The 24,035-nt window shown below is 37.4% G+C and overlaps 1 protein-coding gene across 1 annotated transcript; it reads left to right on the forward strand.

Moving 5' to 3' along the window:
* Window positions 1-3,447: 3,447 nt before the first annotated feature.
* On the forward strand, window positions 3,448-22,148 carry LOC115417034 (xaa-Pro dipeptidase-like). Its single transcript, XM_030130958.1, has 15 exons — window positions 3,448-3,473; window positions 4,585-4,768; window positions 5,559-5,686; window positions 7,915-7,978; window positions 9,372-9,419; window positions 9,595-9,656; window positions 10,027-10,071; window positions 11,246-11,321; window positions 12,270-12,316; window positions 14,147-14,215; window positions 16,789-16,866; window positions 17,984-18,132; window positions 19,373-19,557; window positions 20,402-20,593; window positions 21,443-22,148. Exons 1-15 carry the CDS (start codon window positions 3,457-3,459, stop codon window positions 21,575-21,577), a joined length of 1,479 nt encoding a protein of 492 aa, XP_029986818.1. The 5' UTR covers window positions 3,448-3,456; the 3' UTR covers window positions 21,578-22,148.
* The last annotated feature ends 1,887 nt before the right edge of the window (window positions 22,149-24,035 follow it).

The following is a 24,035-nucleotide window of genomic DNA, read 5'->3' on the forward strand; positions in this document are numbered from 1 at the left end:
CACCGCGGTTACGTCCACTGAGTGGCAGAAAGAGGGAGATGAGTAGCGGCTTTGGCTTGAATACTGCGAACACTTTAGAACAATCTAAAAAATAGGGAAGAGCTGTTGTGTCATTGATTGCACAAATAGGTTTAAAAAGCACTCGGAGCTATCGTTTTAGCGGCGACCTAAAGCCAAAGACAGAAGAAGCACATGGATCGCTGCAATTTGTAGAAATAACTGGAATCCAGGCAACGAAACCTGGATTTGTGGTCGCCATTTTGTGTCAGGTAACGTTAATTTATGCTGTATTCTTGTGTAAAATCATGCCTTAAATTGCATATCGTTTTGGCTAACGTTACTTCTTAGTAAAGCTCTTAATGTTAGCATCTGTCATTTAGTTCTATATTTCATAACTGAAACGTTTTTGTCTTCAGTTGTGTGATTCTGAACCTTGTGCTCTGCATGATTTGTAAACTAGCTTAAACTGAGGCTAACCTAGTTTTCCAAATAAGGGGGTACACTAGCACAAAGCTGTTGTAGCTGTGTTGTATCAACTATTTGATGTTAACTCTACTTAAATATTCACAGTACCAGTAGATCATCCACTCACTTGGGTCAATACTAAGGGTTCAACTCCAGTAAATCAGTAGTGAACTGTGAGCACTACTGTTGGGCCTTTACCTTGGCAATCACTGCCAAGAACATACGTCTGCCCTGGCATAAAACCTCAAAAACAATAGTATGTTGAATTGAAAGCCCTTACCAGCTGTAATCCTCTAATTAACGATGACAAGGATGTCAACAACTCTTTGTCTTTTGTATGCTTTCAGGCTTTGCATTGGGGATTTTCCCGGTGTTGAAATCACGTTCATATAAATGTCAGGATACGTGATTTCCGGCCACATATCAATGTTTGTAGACCACTTGTTGTTTGGTTGCTTGTATGGATCCATGTCCAGTCCAATTGTCTTTAATGTCATGTTATATTCCACATTTTTCCCGGTCTCGCTGTAGTTACTGCTATACTCCGCCATGTTGAGCTGGTTTGTTTTTGCCACTCAGTCTGACTTAGAGGGGCGTGGCCCAGGGGGGAAGTGACGTATGTGTATTCCTCCATTGGGATGTTAAAAATGCAGAGGTCAATTTTCCGTTTGGGGATAGTAAGTTGACTTAACTTTGATCTTTAGCTTTCCTGCATCGTCTTCATTCTGATGTTAAATCCTTGCCCTCCATCTGAATTCCCTACTTCAACATAATCACAGTGTTGCAAACAACCAAATGCTTGATGGATCCATGTCAAGATGCACCAGTTTGAGGCACTGAAACCTTGTAACACAGTGTCTATATTTCACCTTTATTCATATTTTGTGAGGCCAAAATGTTTTCACAAAGCTGACATACTTTGCCTGTCACAGAAGTACACAGCACATGATTGTCTTTAATGCACCAGACACTGGTGACCTGTATTCTGTCTTGTTGAGGAAGAAAACACAGTTGTCGGATAATGATTAGCTCATTATCTGAGACTCTGAGGTGAGACACCTCCCCTCATAGAGACCAGAGCTATCACAGTATGTCTCCTCTGTAACTTCACTCATTTGCTCAGAACTGCTTGCATATATGAGCCAGGTCCTTCTGGATGTGTTGAGTTAAATTCCTATAAGAAGTACAATTACAAAAAGTGTTCCATAGATAATAACACAACAATTTTGGTGTTAGAAATTTGGCTGAGACTCTGACTTAACCCCTCTTGAAATACCTCTTAGGGAGAAAAAAAGGGCTGAGAAGAGCAGCAGCCACCTGGGCCTTTGTTACCTCTGTGATCTGAAGGATCAGCTGACCTTGAAACTCTGTCCTTTTGGTAAGGAAACTTCACTTAAAAAGGATAAGATTTTTGCCATTGATAAGTGGGTTGTGAGGGGTAGTTTTTATGAAAACTGCTGTACAGTCTGTTGTAAATTGAAGATGTTAAATTAGTTTCTGGAACTCAGAATGAAGATTCAGCTTTCACACCTGAGTGCTCCTGGTTGGGTTTACACTGTTGTCCAGCAGCCGGGGAAAAAGATTTTCCATAGTGTGATAGTCAGGTATTCCTTGTAACTGTCTGTCCATCACACCATCAACACTGTGGCAAATACTATATTTTATTTGAGAACTAATGTTGATACTACAGACCTGCTGCTGTATCAATTAGTACATCTGTATGTAGTTTTATGGTTTTTCTTTTTTTTTTTGTTTGTATAAAATAACTCAGGCCAATTCAGAAGAAATAGAGTCCAGTATGTAAATATAAAGGCAGCAGCATGTGTCTTACAATGCACTGAGCTGCTCCTTGCAGTGCACATAAAGAGCTCCAATAGTACTTACAGTTTACTATAACAGAGTGATACGATACACTTTATTGTCCCCATGGGTAGATTTGTTTTTGGCTCAGTAGTGCTGCATACATAGCTACATACATTACCATGACTTTGATTATTAAGCAAAAAATGAAAAGATAGAAAAAAACAAATAATATAAAGCCATCAATAACTAGGACTAATTTATAAGGCACAGGTACCAAGGTACCGTTTTATTCTGACCCTGTAATGCACTCTAGGTAATGATATTGCACGGGATATAGGATTTATTGTAGTGTAGTATTGTCTGATGTCAGAGAATAGTGCTGGGTGATGAGAATTATTATGGACCAAACAGTTATTAGTTTTGGATGTTCTGTCTACTGATATTTATGAAATATTCTGAAATATTTGTTCTCTTTTTATTGTGGCAACATTTTTTTTTTTTACCATTTTGCCCAGGTCTAGAGAGCTTTTTCTGTTTTTACTTGAGTCCTAATTTTGCATATTTGTTTGTTTTGTTTTCTTTGCAGCATTTTTTTTTTTTAACAAAGTGGCTATTGCCACAGTACTGAGGGACTGCTTTCTCATTTGTCCATTACCACAGAGCCAATTAGCGCCCTCGTTATGTCATTTGTAGATTAGTAACATGTCACCTGAAACCCTGCTACCACAGTACTGTGGCAATAAGCATCGCACATGCCATGTGCCTATCTAGTTACAGGAAAAGCCTAGGGTACTAGTCACCGGAAGCTGGTTTGTGCACCTATTCACACATTCAGTTACTGGCAAACAACATGAAACATGGTGACAGTTTTGCCTCATATGAGGAATTTGCCTGGGTTTTTGATGAATGCAAATCAACCACTGAGACAATGTTCAGAGTGCAGAATTCGGATCATTTGATTGGCTCTGTGGCAATAGACAAACCAATATTTTGTGCCACAGTACTGTGGCAGTAGCCATTGCCATTTTTTTAGGTATAAAATTATTAATACTACCATTGTTAACTGTAGCATAAAATGTTGGAAAAAAAACAAAAGTCATGAGCTCCTTAATTTCATTGACAGAACTATACTGCAACTCCACATCTAATTAGTGGAATAAAACTCCTGTAACAGTCTGGGGCATCATCATGGCTGCAGCACCACAGTGAGTTGAAATGCACTAATTTCATCTGATGATATATTTATATTATTCCATGTTTTTATTTATTTTCATTTCAGTTTAGATAATTCATTTGAGCTTTTTATTACTACGTTGTGACAGTACATAAAGTACAGTAATTAACTGTACCAGACATTTTGCCTAAATACGTGAAATTGGAAACTGTATTACTTTTTTTACGATGAGTAATGATTGTACAATGTTTTGAATGCTTTTAGAAAACAGAGTTTTTTGTGTTTTAAAAGTATAGTATCAAATTCTGAAAATGACAGAGCCGTTAATGGTTCAAACGTCACATAAAAAAACCTGATTTTTTCATAAATACACGATAGTAAGCTAGTTTGCCTTTCATATAGTGGATTTGTCCTCAATTCTGAATTATTGTATAGAATAAAATTACAGGGTATCTTGTGGTATTTACAAAACTGTCATCAATCAGCAAATATGTGATTTAGCTGGCTCAGACTCTGACAGGAGGAACAAATACGATCTATTTACAATCTTATGTAATCAAGTAAAAATAAATCTCTTCCACTGAAAATCAACATGTTATAGACATAATGAGGTTTTACTATGACTCATTACTGTGTGTGTCTTCCTTTGAAACATCATCCACAGCCTCAGTGGGGCTCTTCCACAAATCATTAAGCCATAAAATACTGTGGGGTTATGGATTAACCTTTGGTACAGACATAGGTTTTATACTATAAGGAGAGGCAGAGACCAAGATTTATTGCAAGAGGAAACCAATTAGTTTCTGACTTGTGTCCTACTGTTTTCTGAGGGCAGTAGGACAGAAGTTACCTGTGGATTCAACTGAAGCCCAATTAGTCTCTCCTCTGGGCTCAACAGATGAACTAATTTCCCTGGATTTGTAGAATTGGTTTCACCGCTGTCTTTAGAGGTGTAAATGAAAAAGTCATGAAATCTAAAGAGAAAAAATTGATGTTACACCTATAAATAGCTGATAAGGTCTGTATTTTGTGAATTATGGAAGGTCATTACTATTGGTACAATCCTGATCTGAAACCACTTACAAGGCCCAGTCTTTCCACCCATTCCTTTACCACAGTCACCCAGTCTCTGTTCTCGTTAGACCTGTCTACTGGCTGGGTAACGACACTCTGAAGGTGTCTGCTGCCCTTTTTGCTGAGAACCGCCGTCGACTGTGTGAGGGGTTGAAAGCCAAAAACGGAGTGGTGTTGCCATCAGTGGTGGTTCTGCAGGGAGGAGAGCAGACACAGAGGTACTGCACCGACACAGACCTGCTTTTCAGACAGGTAGGTCTTTATTATTCTCTGGTCCACATTTAGCAATGGCTTAGAATAGAGGCTGGTTTGACCGATTAATCTTGCACAGACGTGAAGGATGTACAAAGCTTGTTATAGGGCTGGATTCATAGAAAAAGAGTTTGATGAGCATCTAGTGACCATTGATTTTTGCATGGGGGGGTCCATATTTATCTTTGTTTATTGGTTAAGTGAAAGTTAGAGTATGGCATTATTTTTTTAGGGATCGACTTATGTTTTTCCAGGCCAAGAACAAATATTAGTAATCCAGAATGCAGGAGGGGTTATTAATAAGATCAAGTAAGTAAATAAATAAATGTTCTCCTCTCATTTCATCATTGGCCTCAGATAACGTGGTAAAAAGAAATGAAGTCAGCTGTATCAGAGCAACACACTCAAATTAATTTATTTTATCAGACATGGGATTCAAAATGAATGACTGTCAGAAAATTTGAACAATGGATCTAATAACCTGTCATGGCCTGTCTATCCCCATTGGACTGAGGAAAACTGCTGAGGGTATGCTGTGTCTTCATCCAGATATTTGCTGATTGATGGAGTATTGATTTTTTCCTGCTCTGAATCTAAAATATCCATCAGTCTATCTGTTCAGGATCCTCAGGTGGTCTTAGGTCACCCCCTCCAGTGTGACCGCAGAGCTCTGTTGTGAAATTAACTGGCCTAACCTCTGTAAAACATTTGTATGTGTGTAATCTGACTAGATCTACAGCTGACTGTTATAATCCCATCACTCCTCTGGCTGATTCTTTGAATTCTACAGGAGTCGTTCTTCCACTGGGCTTTTGGAGTAACTGAGCCTGACTGCCTCGGAGCCATTGATGTGGACTCAGGGAAATCCATCCTTTTTGTTCCCAAACTGCCTGAGAGCTATGCTACTTGGATGGGAGAGTGAGTCACACTTACCTTCAAAGAACTGAGTGCATACTTTCACCTTTACAGTTACATGATTTACACACAGAGAAGAGTGGAGTTTGTTCTTTGAATGAATTCAACCCAGACCCATAAGATGCCAAAACTGATTTCCTAGAAGAGTAAGGAGAGCTCAAATAACCTCTAGATATTACTTGATTATTTGAAGACTTAGAAATGAAATAAACCAGAGACTTAAAAACACTAAAACAAAAACATATCAGGAAAGTAATAAACGCGTGTGGTAATACTGAGTATAAACTGTCTCAATGTAAAACACCTACTATTTATACAATAAATAAATAGAAATAAAGTGTCAGGAATTCAGAATAACAGAAGATTCTCAAGTAGCAAATTAAGCTCAGTCTACTTCAATACAGGTTATTACTAGTCAGTGACTTTATTTTTCAAAGGAAATACTGATAATAAATGATTATATCACAGTATTAAATTAGGTGGACGTACATGAAGACAAACATTGCAACATACAGTGATAATTCTTAATTTTGCCTTTAGACCAACTTTTTCTTTAATGGTTGGAAAGGTGAACATGTTAAGTTTTCTAACTGTATAAAAATAAAATAAAAGATACATAAAATAATATAAAATATGACAGGAAAGTGTCAACAAATGACTTGCGAGACTTAGCTGAAATGAACTGAAATGAAAACTTACATGAAACTGACATTAATCTCTTCCCTAATCTTTAACCTCTGGGCAAATCTTATCACGTATAAAATCTGTCCTTTTCTCTCAGTAGTTTGCTGATCAGCACCTTCATTAGTTTTGCTGTGACCTTTGTCTTAAACACTTCACTTCTGCTAAAGTCACCACAAAATAAATCACATCCAGTTTATCTCATCTTTAGAGTCTAACATCTTAAAATACAGATGACTTTACATTATATTGTTTTTTTTTTTGTTTTCTGGCACGAAACAAAAGATACAGCACATGTTCAACTAAAGACAACATTTTTGAATACAGAAAACAAACATCAAACTCCCAACAAACAGCAAAAAAAGAAGAAAAGAAAAGGAAAAGAAAAACCAAGGACCACTGATTTACTGCCTTTAGAGCACCACATGATACAGTAAATAATGAGCTGGGTGTTGGGTTAGAGATTACAGAGGAAGTCAGAGGGCTTTTGAGTTGTGAAAGTAAGTCATAAAGGGGCCCCATATCTTGTCGAATTTCATATCAGAGATGTAAAGAGAATAGCGGATTTTTTCCAGACCAAGACAAGACATGAGGTCCTCCAACCACTGAGCATGAGTGGGTGGGACAGCACCTTTCCATCGGGTTCAAACTGCACGTCTAGCCAGCAAAGATGAAAATGATATGACACGGCACTGAGATGGTGTTAAGTGGGCATCACCCCCCACCCCCGCAGCGCCAAAGACATTATATTGTCTTTTGAATGTTGGTTACTGTACTTTCTGCAATATAAGCCACTACTTTTTTCTCACGCTTTGAACCCTGCGGCTTATACAATAATGCGGCTCGAGTATAGATTTATACGGGCTACTGGCCTCCAGGAGGCGCTCTAGCAGGAAGCGCAAAAGCGAGACAGACAGGTGAAAGAGGTGATGCGAAGAGGAGGAGTTTTAAGCTTAACTTTTAACAAACATTTTGCATGTCATGCACAAACCCTCATCATGGAAAACACACAAAGAAATGCATATGATGCAGCTTTTAAGTAAAAAATCAATCCATCTGGCGGTCCAAGAAGGAAATAGAGATGCTGCATGCAAGTGCCATTAAGAGCAACAACGGAAGAAAGACTGAGAAGGTGTGTGACAGAGCCTTTCTGAGGCTGTTCAACTCTGACACTGAAGAAGACGACTTCAGTGGTTTCAATGAGCAGAAGGAAGATGAAGATAGTGATCAATGACTTTTCTGGGTTTTTTAACCAGCCGTGTTACTGCCGTTTTACTGCCATGTTACAGGTACTGTTTGGAAAAAAGCAGTTAAGGTATGGAAATAAATATTTAAATAATCTGTCTGTTTAACATCTTTCTGTGTAAATATCTCATGTTACAACGTGGACACCTGCGGCTTATACTCAGGTGGGGCCTGTATATGTACAAATATTTTTTTCTTTTAAAATTTGGTGGATGCGGCTTATAGTCAGGTGCAGCTTATAGCTCGGAAAGTATGGTGTATGTTTGTTTTTTTTTCACCAACTGTGTGTTTTGTATTTGTGACAGGATCTTTTCAAAGGAGCATTTCAAGCAGAAGTATGCTGTAGATGAGGTGCAGTTCACCTGTGATGTAAGTGCTGCTGCTGGTCTTCAAATCTCACCGTGTGACCTTTTCACATGTGCAGTAACTGAACTTTGATGTTAAACCACTGAGCTATAAAACAGGAAAGGACATTAGTGCCTCCAGAGCCTGTTTTAAAGATGAAGTGGGTTTTATTTGAACCACTGATGCCAGGTAGTGGGATCACTGTTGGGTTTGTACTTGGTCTTTGGCAGGATTTTAACAGGACGATGCTCCATTCTCCTACTGTCCAATGTGTCACTTCCTTCTCTTTATTTTAGTAGCCTGGTATAACTACATCACATTGAGAGTTTGAGAAAACAGTGATGAATATCAGTGTTGACGGCAGGTTCTCAGGGGAGCTGTTTGGAAGGTTGACAGCTCTGAGTTATTTTGGAGGTGTGCATGTGAAGAAATCTAATTATGATAATCAGACTCAACCGGCAGCTTTCACACAACAGCAAACCGAGTTTCTAATGATCATTTATAATATCGCAGCCGTGTCTATATTTACACTGTGACGTCTGATGACGTTCAGGATATTTTTACTTCTCTGCACCTACTTCAGGTGTTACATTCTCTGATCATTCACAGGTTAAACTGTAATACCGTCAAAGACAAGTCTTCCAGGAAACAGTGTCTTTGTCAAAACTGTGTCTCATTAAATTGTAAGATGTCTGATGTTGTCACTGTTTTGGGTATTTTCTGATTCATTCACTCACTATTTAGCCAATTAGTTATCCTGAAAACTGGTATTTAACCTCCTAAGACCCAGGAAATGTCAGCAAAGTACAAGCTTTTTTTTTGTTTTTTATTAAATACGTGCCTATATTGGAAACATCATGATGCAACAGTTTCTTCAGATGCAGTTTTTAAAATTTTTATGGGATGTGGTGGATAGTTTTCATTCTTTTTTTGTATAAAGTTGTGGAAGTCTTGTTCACATACAGTATGTGGACAGAAAACCCATAGTTGGGTCTTAGGAGGTTAAACATTTAATGGTCAGTTCAACTGGGAGTCTTTTAAATAATAATGACAACAGTTCCACTGTCTAATACCAAGGCTTCCATTCAGGTTAGAGTTTAAGGGAGAGTTTTCAGAAAATGTCCTCCAAACTGCTTTTAGGAATAGAGATAATATTGTTGATGTCCAAATATCAGCAGAGGCTCTGTGAAATTTGAGTCAGAGATGTGTTATCTGACATTTAGGCTGTTGGCGGTGGAGCAGTAAAGTCACTTGAGTTTTGCAATTGGCTGCTTTACTGGGAACCAGGGAGGCTGAAGAGCCTCAGTGGTGTCTGTCAGAGTGACCTTTATTCCACAGCCTGAGAGAATGAAAACTGCTGCTCTTTGTCTCTGCTCTTCCTCTTTGTGCTAATTGTTCATTTCCTGTGTCCTTGCAGATCGCTGATGTCCTGTCCACCATGAAACCAGCGCTTCTCCTCACACTGGTATGAACTTTACTCCTGTGCATTTACTGCTAAAACCTACAGTGACAGAATGAACATGAACCCTTTTACAGTTTATCAAAAATAAATTAGCCTCCCTGATAAGTGTAAAATGCACTAGAACTAGGACGAGATAGAATTCAACATGTTTTATGTATGTTTTTTTCTTTCCGTTCAGAGAGGACTGAACACAGACAGTGGGAGCACCTGTCGTGAAGCTTCCTTTCAAGGAATCAGCAAGTATGTTTAATGGGCGTCATTTGCATGAACATAATTAGACTTTGATGAAGTTTTTATTATTCATTCTGTTATTAACAAGAATGCAGTGAACTCCTGTGCACAGTGATTGTAGCTTATTAACCTAATTTTGGAGATAATTCAATTAAACAAACGATCTTTATTTTGTTTGTTAGTTGTTACTCTCGTCCTTCGTGCTGCTCTTTGTTCTTTTTTTTTTTTTTTTTTACTGCATACCTTACAGTCTTTTATCTGTTCTCTTCACTGACCTTAACTACTTAGACAAAGAAATCTTTATTTCAGAGACAACACATCCATTTGCATTAAACTCCATTTATATTTATAATGTTGCTGTTTTCTGTTGCTTTATCAGCTTCCAAGTGAACAACAGCCTTTTACACCCAGTCATTGTGGAATGGTAAGTAATTGAAATTAGTTCCATAATATTATTGCGGTAGTCCACTCAAGGGAATTAGGCCTGTACTGGTCTCTCTCCTAATTAACTTTCTTCAGTCAAATTCTGCCACTTGTGACTCACAAACCTCTGTAATTATAGCTGCCCTGCCAGGTTATTGTGTGTCCACCATCACAAACAGGGGTTTTTCTGTGGCTTGTTATTTTTTTCCTCTTCTAGTGTTCGGAGCCAGTCAGTACAGATGTAATGGACTTCGTGCTTGCTTGGTTGTCCTTGGCATTAGTTTGCACCCTCCAGATGAATTGACATTTTGTGAAATAAGGAGGAATGCTCCTCAGGCACACCTCCTGGGGAGAAAGACTTGATTGGACCCCTCCTCTGTCTGAGCTCACAACACTCTCATAATGGATCCAGTTTTATTTATTTATTTACGCTTTGCATTATCTTTTGGCTACTGCTGCCCTGTTATTTATTTGGATCCGTCAAAATATTCACTGTATTTCATCTCTAACTATTTGCTACATCAACCTTCCTAACAGTTCAGTAATAAATGGTTTGAGTTCAGACGAGAAAAAAAAAATCACTTTTTATGTGTTGAGAGTCAACAAATGACGGGGCTCGTCTGTCATTTCTGAAATTGAAGTACACTTTACTGGAGGTAGACCAATAGTGGATTTTCAACAACTGATGTAACCAAAAAAGCCAACAGCCTATTTATTACTATGGGGAAAGAAACAAACATGAGACAGACTTTTTTTCTAGACTTTATTACTAAAATAAAACTGCACAGCTGAACTCTTGAGTCACAATAATATAGAAAGGTGGATCAACAAAACATACATTTTAAAAATAGTTTGTCGGTGAATCTGAAGCTTTTAAGATATTTTTCTCTCATGATTATTTCCAGTTGTGAAGCTCAACATCAGCCACCATCAGACTCAAGTTCTGCTGATACTGATAGTTTGTAAAACATCATATCAGCATTAGTTAATCTCTAAAGTCTACTAGATATTTTCTCTTTTCTATGTACTTTCTCTTGAGTCATTAGTTGTGTATTATTAATGCACATTTCCATGTACTGTTGGGTTGTATTGGCCTCATACTATGATACAGAAAAGATTCCACTGGCAGAGCAGTAACCAGAGTCAGTCTCTCACTTGTTGCTTCTGTTCTACAGTCGTCTGTTGAAGACCGATATGGAGCTGGAGGTCCTGCGCTACACCAACAGGATTTCCAGCGAAGCACACAAAATGGTAAAATCCCCTCGACAAACCTGACCATCTGCAGGGTTTTCAGAGGGATTCATGATGAACAGTGGAAAAAGACATGACCAGTTCAGTTTGTCCACAGGAAACTGGGAAGAACATTTCTTTATGGATCTAGTTTTGCATCATGGATACAGTATTTAATGAGAAGTAAGACTGACAAAAAACACTCTCATGGATTCACAGAAAACACTCAAGTAAAATGTTTTTTCCACAATAACCTTTGGCTTTCCTTATAATATCTAAACAGTTACAGTTAATCCCCAAAGTAAATACAAATGTTCTAAATGAAACTACTTGTACACTAGCCTGGAGGCTAATAGTTCAGGCAGATTGTGCCCTTTGTAACAAACAAGGACAAGAATATATTGAACTCTTGCACAAGATTTTACCAGCAGTCAAACTCTTCTTGTAATTTGTCTGGGGATCTCACTCACCGACAGCATTTGACATTGTCTCACCCCTGTTGCTCAGTGGAACCATTAGACACAGTTTTTTGAGGCATATATTTACTCAAAGACAGTTTTGCTCAAAGTCTATTTTCTAAAACCAGAAAACGTTCTCCCAAGTTGTCAAGTGCCTCAGGCCATTCCTGCTGACTTCTGAACTCTTCATGGTAACTCTGGGTAGATCCTGCAGAATACGCTTCAGCAAATAATCCATGATTCACCCAGTTTTAAGTTTGAGGTGATGACATCTCAGATCGGCAAAACATTGCACACAAACTACAATAAAACTTCTTTAGTTCAGGAACTCATCAAATGTTCTCATTTCATCTCATTAACCTGTTATTGTGCATTTCAGATGGGAGTGAAAAATGACAACCTGACACATTAAAGTGATCAGTCACAGAAACTATAATTACAGCTCAGTGTTTTTACATTAAGAACAGCTGTTAATTATTTTGGTATGAAATAACTGACTTTTTATCTTTAGGTCATGAAACATGTGAAACCTGGACAGAAAGAATATGAAATGGAGAGGTGAGTGGTGCATTTTAGCTTTGATAGTTTGTTAAATTTAGGTTTACATTCAATTATGTGAAAAACAGAAGTCTGCTGGTTTATATACACTGAGGAAAAATATAAACACCCTATGTGACACTTTATATTTTTAATTTGTTTTAGGTGTTGCACAATATATTAAATCATCACTCAGGGCATCGTATCTGCATCAGACATGTCAGTGGCATGTTCCCTCAAAATTTGTGACATCTGTGTCTTGGTAACCTCTGATGAAATATGAGGTGTCCTTTTATTGTCCCCAGTATAAGGAGTGCCATACCCTGGACATGATTAAATTCTATTGTAAATGTATATTAGGGTAACTGGGAAATTATGGGTTGCATTAACATGATTCTTTCAGTCATTCTGATTTGAATTCAGTGGGTTGACTTTACATGCACTAGTTCATGGAAGCAAAATGAAAAAGTGTGTCAGATCTCCTCATTCTGATCATGTGGGACCAATGTCCACAATAAAATCAAGTAAACTCAAAGAATCTTTTTTTTTTTTCAGTGTAACTGTAAACACTGTTTGAGCAGCCTCTGGACATGTCATACCTATGTTGTGGGTGGAATCACTGGGCAAGAGAATTAACCATATTTTACAATTATAAGACATCATGAGCTCATTTTTGGCTACGCATCTCATGTTACACAAATACTGTTGATGGGGCATTTATATTTAATTTTATATCTATATTTAAGAACTAAAGCATTAGCACTGCATTTTATTTGATTTTACTCAAAAACATATGGAAACCATCAACCAGGACATTCAGTCTGAGACACAACATGCTGCTACAGTCACAGTCATTAAGTCTGTGTTGTTGAGTGTCATTAATGGTTTATTTAAGCCCATGAATTTGACGTGTGAAATGAGCAGTGGGTGATGGAGCAGTGGACCAGCTGTTTGGATTACACCCCGCTGCTTCAGGAGCCAGAAGAAAAGGAAATGTCATGCATGTTGACACTGCTAACTGTGTAATTGTTAGTTCTGGTGCAGTGGGGTTGAGGCTTCCTGTGGCTGTTCAGTGTTTAGTCACGTGTCACAGACCTGCAGTTACAAAGGTAGACGTGGTTACTTCAGACACACACACTGCTTGACTGTTTGCTTTGAGCAGAGCAGCACTATAACCAAATATAAACTTTTGCGATTCATTGTGTCACAGTGAAAACTACAACTGAGACTTTGGAAAGCTCATACCTCAACTCAGGTACATCCTGTAATTCATGCAAATCCCCTTTTTATGAATCTGTACCAAAATGTACTGATTTCATCCAAATTAGTAGTTTTTGCCTAATCTTACTAAAACAAAACCAGTAATGAAAACATAACCTTGGTGGAAATAATGAATACAGATATCAATTCAAGTGTTATTTTGAGATTCACCTGCGACTTAAACCACAAGAAAATGCTTGTATTCAAAGTGCATGTAGCTTTTAAATTATTCAGTTCAGTTTGGAAAGTGGAAAAGGTTATTTGTTGTGTGTTTTCTCTTCTGTATTAATGTGTCAGAGCAGCTTTCAGTCTCATTTACCTTCATTTTATGGAAAGAGTCAGGAAACGTGGGCTCATCACCCGACACAGCCTTTCTGTCCTGAGTCGTACATGTGTTTGATGTGCGTCTGTGTGATGATTAAAGAATGACTTGAGAATAATTTCTTAAAAAGCCTAGAGTCAAGAACAGGGTAGTGGAAGTCCTTCAGATAATTAGGGTTTTCTCTGATCTGTGTTGCGCTGAAATGGTTTAGTTTCCTTTTTCTTACCTGGATATTTCTTTGAATGGACGCTTCTGTTCCTGTTTTGCAGCCTGTTCCAGCACTACTGCTACAGCAAAGGAGGGATGAGACACACCTCGTACACCTGTATCTGTGGGACGTAAGGCTCACTTATTTCCATTCACAATTTAGTACCTGTGACATGTTTACTTTAATAATGTCTTGTCTAATTAAAGCTATACTGTACAATGTGGCATTTTTATGCTTTTCTTTTGTAATCTTAAAATGCTCCTAATAAGCTTGTGGCAAACAACAATGTAAAAGAAATCCACCAGGTTTTGAAACTCAGAAATGTTTAATTCTCATATTTCTAATAAAAGTCTGACTAATCATTTTATTCGGTCTGAATAAAATAATTGGCCGAGCTTCCTGTCTATCAGTCATCCATTGCCATTGTCCCGCATCAGATACCGGTGCCTCTGAATCTGACGTTTCACTCGCACTCTTGTTGAGCCGCATTATGTAATAAATTCCCATTATGTAATAAAAGTTCAAAATGTAATAAGAATGTCACGTCATCTTGTAATAAAGCCGCATTATGTAATAAACTGACGCATTTTGTAATAAACTACCTCAATGCATTATGTAGTACATTTTTTCGCATTATGTAGTAAGTTATTACAATTTGAGAAATTTATTACAAAATGCACTCGACACATTTTTATTTTCAGGAAAATGTAATAACATGGTTCATTACGTAATAATGACACTCAAGTAGATTTTTTGTCCCTCTTTAATTGAAGTAGCCCTGCAGATCAGAAGTTGTAGTAGTGGTAATGATGGCCTACCTGTTACCATTACATTTGCCATTACTACACACACTCCAACATGCACACACAAAGTAGAAAGTGCCGATGTTGAACAATAAATGGCTTTATTTCTAAACAGAACCTTTTTAAGGCAAATTAAAATATTTTGATCAATATGAGGTGTCTATGCCAGTTGAAAAAAAAAAAACTCAGGAAAGTGTCCTTAACAATGTAACCAACATTTCTGGATATAAAAGAGAGCTAAACCATCACACCTTTGGTACATACATAATGAACCATGTTATTACATTTTTTTTTTTTTTTAATAAAAATGTGTCAAGTGCATTTTGTAAAAAATTTCTCAAATTGTAATAACTTACTACATAATGTGAAAAAATTTACTATATAATGCGTTGACATAGTTTATTACAAAATGTGTCAGCTTATTACATAATGCGGCTTTATTACAAGATGACGTGACATTCTTATTACATTTTGAACTTTTATTACATAATGGGAATTTATTACATAATGCGGCTCAACAACTCTTCCTCCTGTCAAGGGCTGTGAATGGATAGAACTCAAACAACAACCAAGGAGAACAAACAGCAAAACCTGATTGCAGCAATCTGAGTCCGGTGAATGAAGGACGGTGATAAAATCTGGGAGTCAGGTGTACTTGACTCCGCAGACATGTCAACCCAAAGCTCAATTATTACGACTGCACGGACTCCACGTTACACGTACATGGTGTCACACAATGTATGACTATGAAACCTCAAATGTCCACGGACAGTCCGCAGAGTCCACACACTCACAGTATGGCACAGTTCGCCTGAATCTGGAGCCTTTATTGTAGGTGATGAGGTGCAGTGAACACAATGATCTACAGACCAGACCCTTGAACACAGGGTCTACTAATGATAAAGGAGCAGCAGGTGGATAATGGTGTGTCTGATTACTGAGGGAGGGGTCTGCAGCCACACCGGAGCAGACCTCACCTCCACCTCTACCTCCGCTCCCACCGCGTGCATTAGGTGAGGTGAGGAGGGGAGTGTCAGAGCTCAGGCAGGGGGAAGCGGGTGAAATGCTGTGCGAAATGCCAGATTGGTAGGTATAACTTTAATGAATTACACACCAGGGAGGACGTTGTGTGTTTAATGCTGTGTCTGTTCCAGCGTTCAGGTCAGATCCAGCATTTACATGTGAACCAGCCGGGTTGGAAATATTATTAAATTATTGAAAAATAAATGATAACAGTGTGGTTTCTATGAGTTTCATTAATTTGATTCAATCTTTTCCATGTATAAACCATGAAATTGGACAGACATGGTCCATTTAGTGTCATCCACATTCATACTAGTTTACATCTTAACTAAGAATATGCCACTGCAGCATCAGTCTAGGATTTTGTTGAAATGTTCATCTTTGAAGCCTATATTATTTGTACATAAAACAGTATATCATCAGGATTCTTACTGGATCTCTATGTAAGGAGTTAAAAATGCAGAGACACCACGTAACCCTGCAGTATCCAGGCTGGACAAACCAACCTCAGCACTTTTTGTTGCGTGGTGCCAGATGGATGAAGAATTTCAAAACACTGTCACTAATTATGCTTCAACCTTTATATGAAAGGTCACATGTAATGAATACTTCCTGGCATCCACTGATTAGCCATTAGAAGGTGCAGGTTATTTTTCTGTTGAAAATGAGAATGTTAAAAATGAGGACATGTTCATCACAGAGGTGCTGTTATGTGTCTTTACAAAAGGTGACAAAAGGACATTAATGTCGCAGTGAAAAGCATGTAAATTACTAGTTTGTTTTAATGGTAGCTCTCTTTATTGTCACTCAGTTACCAATTTGTACTCACATTCAGTTATATTATTATGATATTTGTGATTTGTTTTTTAAATAACAGGGGAAATAAGTGTTCCATTATCTACTATGGACATCCTGGGGCTCCAAATGACAAGACCATTTTTGACGGAGACATGTGGTAAGTAATTTCTAATTTCTAATAATTTAATTTCTACTTCTAAACTTCACGTTGCCATTGGACTGTGAGCATCAGATTCTCCAGAAGGAGGAGCTGTTGGAGTTAATAGACTAGTCTGCCCTGATTCAGCACCAAAGTTCATTAGTTAGTTCATGTGTTTGATTTTTTTGTTAACATTTAACTGTAATGTTTTATTACATGACCAAATCAGAACAAGTTGAAACATTTTTCAAACAAAAAAGTTAATCTGATTGATCGATTGATATCTTTATTTCGATCATGTAAATGACAATTTAAAAACAGAAACACAAATAAATGATAATCAAGAGAATGAGAACAAAACGGTAACTTAAAACTGCAACGTCATAAGCCTCAAAATTTACATGAGCAAAACGGAGTAGGAAGAAGTATAAAGTTACCTAATCCTACCCCTTCAAACCTTTCCATGCTTACTGAAAACAGCACTCCCAAATTCATCAGCAATTTTGAAACATGTACATTTAGTCACTCATCCATGTTACAACACATTTAATAAGGAATTAGTGATATGAATATTTTGGCTTGTATTTTATAGCAGACAGTATCAGTACAACCTACTGTATTTCATGTCTTTCTGGTGAACTTCATATCATTTGTAGTGAAGGAAGAAGATGGTGTATATGTGTTGTGGACTGCTGTGTTTTTTAGAATGTGAGGAGTATTTTGAAATGCAAAATATGACAACAAAGACCCCGTAATGTTGTACATTTTAAGGTTTCCTTGCCGGAACAGGGGGATAAAATAATACCCTAAACACTTCATCACTTCTGTCCTTAAAAGTCTTTTAAGTTTTGTGAGAGCAAATGGCACTAGTAGATGTAGTAAATGCTTAACTGTGCCGAATTTCTTAAGAATGTGCATAAGAATAAAAAATTAAATGATTGTATAGAAAAACATTCATGAGCTCCAAGGTCAAATGATGTTCTGTTGTATGTTTTTTCATTGTAAAACAGGTCAGATATGATTTGCCTGTTATTGTTTTCAGCTTAAATCACAATATGGAGTTGGATTATCTTTTCATGTTTGCTTTAAGCAACTCAACAAACCTAAAAGCAGTTTGATATTTTGTTATTCACAGTCTTTTTGATATGGGTGGAGAGTACTACTGCTACACTTCAGACATCACCTGTTCCTTCCCGGCCAATGGGAAGTTTACTGCAGACCAGCGGGACATCTATGAGGCTGTCCTCAAGTCCTCCAGGACTGTCATGGCTGCTATTAAACCAGGTTATATTCCTTACTGGAATGTCAGCAGCACAGAGGTGGAATGCACATTATCAGGGTTTCCACGGGGTCTTAAAAGTCTTGAATTTACAAATCTGCAGTTAATACCTTAAAAAAGTCTTTAAAAGGTATTAAATTTGATATGGTGGATCTTAAGTTATGTTGACATAAAACGTGTTCACTGTATTGTGTTTGTTTTTTTTCCCATTGAGATCGAGATCTCTTTTACAAGGGCGACCTGGCCAAGAGGTCAGCAGTACACGCCATGAAAGAAAACAGGTTTTACAGACAGGTAATAGCAATAAATTAAAACAAACAGTTATATAGTAATAACAGAAAAGTTAGACAGTTTTTTAAAGTGCAATTTTTAAAGTGTAAAATTTAGCTGAGGTCACAGGAATTTAAAAACACAGTGTTTAAATGGATCTGGGAAATGTCCATGCTGCAAAGAAAGTAACGTTAGTCGACTCGGTTCCACCTGCTCTAACTTAACAAATTACATTCAAATTAGGAACCAATAATTTTGCAGCCCCCGGTGAGAAATGATCACAGAACATTCAGCCCAACATGTGTGCAGCCGATAGTCATCCAAGAAAGCTGACTTTTGGAACTTTAAGTGATGGCTTACAGGTGAAACATAAGCATGGGATGGGGATGTGCAAATGTTTGAAAAAAGATCATTCTTGACCTGGTTGACACGACTGGACCGAAACATGTTTGAAACTCACTGCACCTTGTGCAAGAAATCAGTTCAACTTGGAATGTTGGGAATCAAGGCATTGGAGTAAATAAATACATTTTCCTAAATTCGAGGAGTCACAGATTTTTGCCAGTATGGCTGCGAAATAGGCTGGGAAATGGGCATTAAATTCTGTTCTAAGAGGTCTTAAAATGTCTAAAATTTAACCTGTAGGAACCCTGATTATTTTTTTTGGTGTTTGTAGGATCTAATATATGGATGTATTGCAGTTAATTTTCAGTGTATCTGTATTTGTGTAATAAGATGTAACCTTATTAAAGTGTTCCTTTCATTATCTTTTAGATATTTTGCTATAGACAAGGGATAGTTGCACATTTTAATATATGTAGACATCCTGTAATAGCCTGTTGCACATTTTTGTAAACCAATACAAATGAATGATTATTAAAGCGAAACAAGATAAACCAAATAAAGTGCAGTACCTACATGTTAACAGGATTCAAGGCTCCAAAAATATCACATACACTGCTGTTTGTGTTGCAGGTGTAAAGTGGACCAACATGCACCGCCTGGCTGACCGGGTTCACCTGGAGGAACTGGTGAAAGTATGCATCCTGAGGGGCAGTGTGGAGGACATGCTGAAGGTCCACTTGGGCTCCGTCTTCATGCCCCACGGCCTGGGACACCTGCTGGGCATCGACGTGCACGATGTGGGAGGATACCCTGAGGTGGGAATCACCGACCACCAGGAGTCTAGCTTGTAACAGTTTTAGTCTGCAGACACATACCTGTTCCTGGAATATTGATGTTTCATGAATAATGAAGGTCCCATGAGTAAAACGGAGCAAAAAGCTGAGCTGTGGAAGGAGGTTCAGGATGAGGCCAGAGGAGAGGGGAAGGTGAAATGTTGCTTTGAAGGCTGAAATAGATACAAAAGACACTGAACATGGTATTTATTATTCCACTTTCTGTGGATAAGAATGAAAACTATCTCATTTCAGTAAGTCTAGCTTTGGGGTAATTACAGTTCCTAATCTAATGGTATATTTATGCTCAGGACGGTGATTCAACCTGTATAAAAGAAACCTTCCTCTCATCTGTAGAATAGTGTTAGCTGTTGTATATTTCAGTAATTTTAGTCATACTCTAGTAGTATGTGTATTTTTAATATTTTATCCTGTAGCTCTTTGCACATGCTTAATTTTTTCAGTATTTTGTGTGATACTTGGGTTTTTGCTGCTAAACTGATTTTCGCTGCTCCTGATTTTTTCTATTCTATTCTATTCTATTCTATTCTATTCTATTCTATTCTATTCTATTCTATGCCATTCTATGCCATTCTGTTCTATTCTATTAACAAGATGGCATATTACAAAAAGTACTGTTTCTTTTCATTTCACATTTTTGGTGTGCTGATACTGATAAAAGGTTTAGTTTTGGTACATTATAACTGTTAGCGATATAAAATACCAGGTGGTTTAGTCAACCAACTGGAAGTTATGTTGAAAGAAAAATTAAAATACTAACTCAACAGGATTAGTAAAACATTTGACAACACTGTTGTGTGTTTAGGGGGTGGATCGTATTAATGAGCCTGGCCTGTGTAATCTCCTGATGGGCCGTCCAGTACAGGAGCGGATGGTCCTCACTGTCGAACCTGGCATATACTTTATCGATTACCTGCTGGACCAGGCCCTGGCCAATCCTGTCCAGAGCCGCTTCATCAACAACCACGTCCTGGCTCGATTCCGTGGCTTTGGAGGGGTGAGTCTACCTGGATAGTGGATTCACTGGTATAATATGAGATGATGTAGGTAGTGCAGCTTTATGTAGGTGTTTATATCCTTGTTTTGTACACAGGGGTAATTCAAAGCTTTACACAGAAATGAAAGCAATCAATATATAATATTTACAATTATGTATAAGGACAAGAAATACAAAAAGTAAAATACTTCAAGCTTAACTGCAGAACAAATAATTCAATGAAGCACAGTTAAAAGTGAAGCTGAGTAACGTTTGTAGCCACTGTAGAGTGATGTTTTTAACGGATGGTCTGATCATTACATATTACAGATGCCAGTTGAATATGAACTGATGATGAATTGTGATGGAACCAAACCATCTAAAGTGACTGATTTAAAAAAAGACAAAACAAACTTCATCTGATTCTGAAAATGATGGCGTTCACATATCAAGTCAGTGTATGTTTCATTAATGAGGAGTAGGGAAAAAGTTTGACATAGCCATCAATGTTATCTGTGGACAGTTTATAAATGACTTAACAGTTACCACAGATCTATTAATGTGTGGTGATGATTAACTTGCTGTAGTATCTCTGAAAGACTTAGACAAGACCTAATATTGGCAGTTGAAGTCATTATTTTTAAAACTAACACAAGGTTAACAGAATTTTATAATTTTACACATGGAAAAAAAGTCTTTTGTGTATGATATCAATACACAGTGTCTGTTTACATTTTTTGATTTAATGAATTTTCCTTTCACTGTCATGTTTTGATTTTATTTTATTTTATTTTTTATTTATCTTTTCTCTTTTATGGTTTTATGTTTTGATTTCTTTATGTTTGTCTAATATGTCAATTCTTTCTGCAGGTTCGCATTGAAGAGAACATCACAGTGACAGCCAGTGGTATAGAGGTGCTGACCTGCGTCCCTCGTACTGTCGAGGAGATTGAAGATTTCATGGCCGACGGAAAACCCTTCAGTCCTGTTGTCAGCCAAGAATAACTTTGACAAGACTTAAAGCAGTAGAATTAGTCTCGCAAAGCCACGCCCATTTTGTGACACTTCAGGTCTGGAAAGATCTAATGTCATTCTGCAAAAAGAAAAAACCCTCACTGGTAGGTTTGTGTTTCGTTATGTAAGTCACACTGATCTTCGACTGGATGCAGAAACTGTGCCTGTGCAAAATAGTGACGGGGTTAACTTGATTTATAGAACAATTACACATGGGCTAGAGCACCTAAGTATTAAAATCACAAAAGAAAATACTAGAGAACATGCCATTTTCAGCTCAGACTTTAAAAACAGTGCCATGCTGATAACAGAGGAGAGTGGTGACTGAAACAGTTTCCCATTGACAGGATTATTCCGACAGGATTCATCCTATGAACCAGACCACAGCAGAATGGACCAATGACAAACAGGTAAACTCTCTTATAGGACCTCTTTGTAAAGGTTTTATATGGCTTTAAAATGGTAATCATTTCAGCAGACACCAAATAAATTCCAAATGTTTCAGTGCCTTCTGCTAAAATCATCTGTCTTCGTTTCACAAAACAATTGTTATACTGTCTTTGTTGATAATATTTCACAAATCAGTGCTCTAAGAATTTAAATAAAATAAATTAATAAATAAATAAATTTTTCTCTTTTAGCCATCGAGTTGGTATTTTGTGTGAATATTTAAGCCAGTGTTTGTGTTTGTACTTTGGTAAGTACACTGTATTACAGTATTACTACTTTATTACCTATTACAAAACTACTGCTCCACTATTACCGTTATTACTGAGCTGTTATGTGAAGTACCACTGAAGTACTGTAGAAAGAAAAAAGTTATTACTGTTGGTGGAGAAGATGACAGAAAAAGAATTGAAATTTGGCTTGGAACCTCAATTTAAAGTAAAGTAGCCTAAATGCAGTTCTACACGTTGCTGCAGTTTGTTTGCATGACATAAAACCAACCACGCACCAACATTTGACGGCATAAGTTAGCAGAGTGGCAGCAGCGTACAGTACTTTCATTCATATCAGCGCACAAACTACAATAAACATGTACATGATGCAATTATAGAATTGCCTAAATGCTTCTATGTACGTCACACAAACATTTAGTTTAAACTAACTTTAAGTTTTTGAGTAAAGCAGCTTAACTGAAAAACACCATCCCCTCAAAGACTTACAAAAATATGACTTGTATCAAACCCCGCCCCTTGCACGCGTTGTAGCTTATTTTGGCATCGATCCAACTGATGTCATCATGTCTATGCGTGTGGTGATGCCAGCATATCAATTGCCTCTATATATGTGCCAAGTTTGAAGTAAATTGAAACAAAATAGATGTTTTTATGGACATTTGAAATTTCACCCATTATGAGTAAATGTAAGAAAAAAAAAGATAAAAAAAAAAAAAATGTGAACATTGACCTACTTTTCCCAAAATGTAGTGATATCTATTCTGGGTCACTGGCAATGTATAAACCCAATTTGGTATGAATTAATCCAGTAGTTTTGCTTCTACAGTAGTGTTAACAAACTAACCAGACCAAAAACATCCTTTGTCTCCCCTTTAGGGGTTGGGGTAACAAAATGAAAAGGTTATGTAGCATCAGTCAAAAGCTAACAAACATGTGACTATTAAATGTACACAGATGGGTGATTTATTATTTGAGTTGTGAGTTTTTCTTCTGAAGTGACGCAAAGATGTCCTACAGCTACTGCATTTCTAAATCATTTGAGGGAAGAAGTCTGCTACAACCTTTTGTCACACATGGACAAAAAGTGTAGCATTATTTTTATCAGGCCACAAAGTCAACTTCAGCCCACTTCATCTGATTTTATTCTGCACATCCTATTTTCTAATCTCCTGCACGTTGCCATATTTAAATCTGACCAGATATCCCAAATGCTTCAGCACGCAGGCTTTGCTCCTCTTCTTCGGAACCCACCGCTGTCCCAACTCCATCTTTCATTTGTTGGTACAGATTCCTGCGTTGTTCTGTTCCTTATACAGGGTCTTGTTCAAGGTTCAAGGTTTCTTTGTGTCCCAGTAGGAGAAATGTGTATGTATGTATGTAGTGCAAGCATTAAAAACATAAAACACATAATCAACACACATCATCACATATTTATGTGCACACACAAGCATAAAAATGAAAGACCCTTCTAAAAACATGAAAATACAAATACAGAATATTGTTGCTGCTCCCCCCACCCTGGGTCCCATGTAGATGTGCCCTTCCACTTTAGGTTCTCTGTATATATACAGGGTGGGGAAGCAAAATTTACAATATTTTGAGGCAGGGATTGAAAGACAGTGTATGACCAATGAGTTTATTGAAAGTCATGACAATTTATTTGCCACAAGAAAATTTACATCATAGAAAATGTTTTTATTCTATGTGTCCTTCTTTCTCAATAACTGCCTTCACACGCTTCCTGAAACTTGCCCAAGTGTTCCTCAAAT

The sequence above is a fragment of the Sphaeramia orbicularis genome, chromosome 3, assembly GCF_902148855.1.
Source record: "Sphaeramia orbicularis chromosome 3, fSphaOr1.1, whole genome shotgun sequence".
NCBI classification, from domain to species: domain Eukaryota; kingdom Metazoa; phylum Chordata; class Actinopteri; order Kurtiformes; family Apogonidae; genus Sphaeramia; species Sphaeramia orbicularis.

What these genes read in the sequence shown, in the direction of transcription:
- LOC115417034 (XM_030130958.1), top strand. An exon ending in AGGTGCAGTTCACCTGTGAT is followed by an intron (nt 7,979 to 9,371) that starts GTAAGTGCTGCT and finishes GTGTCCTTGCAG; the next exon opens with ATCGCTGATGTCCTGTCCAC. An exon ending in CACCCAGTCATTGTGGAATG is followed by an intron (nt 10,072 to 11,245) that starts GTAAGTAATTGA and finishes TCTGTTCTACAG; the next exon opens with TCGTCTGTTGAAGACCGATA.